The 2500-nt window shown below is 64.5% G+C and overlaps 1 protein-coding gene across 1 annotated transcript in view; it reads left to right on the top strand.

The window, feature by feature from the left end:
- Positions 1 to 2500, top strand: part of ENH_00014520 (hypothetical protein) — a gene marked incomplete at both ends in the record, with an annotated part of 5929 nt that overhangs the window by 992 nt on the left and 2437 nt on the right. The window contains one exon of the mRNA XM_013579113.1: positions 130 to 2500. This exon is cut by the window's right edge and continues 699 nt beyond it. Coding sequence (XP_013434567.1) covers positions 130 to 2500 — 2371 coding nt within the window. The remainder of the gene's footprint in view (positions 1 to 129) is intronic.

Genomic DNA, 2500 nt, shown 5'->3' with positions numbered 1-2500 from the left:
TGCTGCTGCAGCACAACTTCCGCCTCCACTGGCTCACTCTCGACACGGACATCCACAGGGACGAGCCCTAGGCCTGCAGCAGCAGCTGCTGCTGCTGCAGCAGCTGCTGCTGCTGCTGCTGCTGCGGAGGGCCGGCTGCAGCACGGGCTGCAGCAGCAGCAGCAGCAGCAGCTACGCCAGCAGCTGCAGCAGCAGCAGCAGCGAAGCCCCTCTCCGCGCACAGAGCGCTGCTCTCCTCCCTAGAGCCACGCCGGCAGCAGCAGCAGCAACAGCAGCAACAGCAACTGCAGCAGCAGCAGCAGCAGCAGCAGCAGCAGCAGCAGCAGCAGCTACTGATGTTGCTGCCTTTCTTGCTTCAGGAATGCGGCCCTCCGTTGTGCAGGCGCTTTGCCGCCCTGCGGGGGTCTGCCCATAAGCAGCGTGCTGCTGCTGCTGCTGCTGCTGCTGCTGCTGCCGTTCCTGCTGCTGCTGCTGCTGCTGCTGGTGGGGCGGCTTCTGCGGGCAGAGCTGCTGCTGCTGCTGCTGCCAGGCAGCCCGCACCGCCGCGTGCTGCAGCTGCTGCGCAGCACAACATTTGGCGACGCCCAGCAGCAGCAGCAGCAACAGCAGCAAAGCAGCAGCAGCTGCAGCAGCAGCCACTCGGGCAAGATAGTGCGAGGCAGCAAGTCTTGCATGAGCAGCTTCTGCTGCAGCTGGATGCACTGCTGCTAGCGGCGAAGCAGCAGCAGCAGCAGCAGCAGCAGCAGCAGCAGCAGATGGCACCAGATGTTCTGTCTGTGAGCCAAACTGGTTTGCTGCTGAAGGCCATCTTGTCGCTGCCGCTTCTTGCTGCTGCTGCTTCCTTCAGGGAGCTGCTGCTGCTGCAGCACCCGCTGCTGCAGCTGGCTGTGCGTTCAGTGTCTGCGAATTGCGACTCGCTGCGTGCTGCAGCAGCAAAGGATGCTCTGCTGCTGCTGCTCGTGCTGCCGCCCAAGCAGCAGCAGCAGCAGCAGCAGCAGCAGCAGCAGCAGCAGCCGAGGGTGCGTCAGCAGCGGCTGCTGATTGCGCGTCTGGTGCGGCGGCTGCTGCTGGTGGGGGTTGAGCTGCAGGAGCAGCAGCAGCAGCAGCTGCTGCTGCTGCCGTTTTTGCTGCTGGCAAAGGACCCTTACTTTGCGCAGCAGGAAGGCTTGTGGCAGCAGCTGCTGCAGCAGCAGGTGGCAGCAGCTGCAAACGGCCCCTTGCTGCTGCAGCCGCAGCAGCAGCAAGAAGCAGCAGTGACGTGGGCCCTGCAGTGCCTCGCCACTGCAGCACGGACTGCCGCCAAGGCCAGCAGCAGCAGCAGCAGCAGCAGCAGCAGCAGCAGCAGCAGCAGCAGCAGCAGCGGGAGAGACAGCTCGTTTGTGTACGAGCTGGTGTGTCGCCACCTGGGAAGCGAGTGGCTGCTGACAGCAAGTGCTGCTGCTGCTGCTGCTGCGCTGCTGCAGCTCTGCCGCTTGGGGGCCCTCGATGGGGCCCTTTTTGCTGCTGCTGCTGAGGGGCTGCTGGCGAATGCGCAGCTGCAGCGGGAGGAGCTGCTGCTGCAGCTGCTGCAGCTGATGGCTGTCTGCAAGACTTATTTCGACACCCGCGTCAATCCTGCTGCTGCTGCTGCTGCTGCTGCTGCTGCTGCGGCAGCAGAAGACGCTGCTGCTGCTCCAGGAGGCAGCAGCAGCAGCAGCAGCAGCAGCAGCAGCAGCAGCAAACAGCCGGCGCTGCTGCCCTCCGCAGGCTTGCTGCTGCAGCACCCGCTGTACACAGAGCGCAGCCGTTTGCTGCTGCGGCTGCTGCGGCTGCGGGTGTCTCTGCGTGCAGCAACAGCAGCAGCAGCAGCAGCAGTTGCTGAGGGCTTTGCACTGACTCATCTGCTGCCAGCTTCTGCTTCCTACAAAAAAGTGCTGCTGCGCCGCTGCTGCAGCGGGCTGCTGCAGGAGCTGCAGCAGCCGCAGCAGTTTGCTGCTGCGCTGCTGCTGCTGAGCCGCCTGGGGATGGGCCACGGCTCTGCTGCTCGCTTTGCTGCTGCTGCTGCTGCTGCGCGCTTTTTGCCCGCACTGCAGCCGCAGCAGTTTGCTGCGCTGCTGCTGCAGCTCCCCTTCGCAAACACTCTTGCTGCTACTGTTGCTGCCCACAAGGCGGCCAAGTCTGCTGCTGCTGCTGCTGCTGCGCGCCTAGCGTTTGCGGTGCTGCAGCAGCAGCTGAGGCAGCTGCAGCAGCAGCAGCAGCAGCAGACGCTGCTGCTGCCAGTGCTGCCAACCGAATCCACAGACACCTCGCTTCCGGTCGCAACAGCAGCAGCAACACCAGCAGCAACACCAGCAGCAGCAGCAGCAGCAGCAGCAGCAGCAGAAGGCGAGGAAGCACTTGCTGCTGCTGATGTCTTGGTGTCTTTGCTGCACAAGATGCGCCTTGCGGGTTTTTGCCGGTTTGCCCCAGAAGCTGTTGCTGCTTGCTGCGCTGCAGCGGTTGCTGCTGCACCTCCAGCAGC

This window comes from Eimeria necatrix, genomic scaffold, assembly GCF_000499385.1.
Source record: "Eimeria necatrix Houghton genomic scaffold, Enh_scaff1460, whole genome shotgun sequence".
In the NCBI taxonomy this organism is placed as follows: Eukaryota; Apicomplexa; class Conoidasida; order Eucoccidiorida; family Eimeriidae; genus Eimeria; species Eimeria necatrix.
The sequence above is the reverse complement of the archived record's forward strand: the minus strand, read 5'-3'. Positions and strand labels throughout refer to the sequence as shown.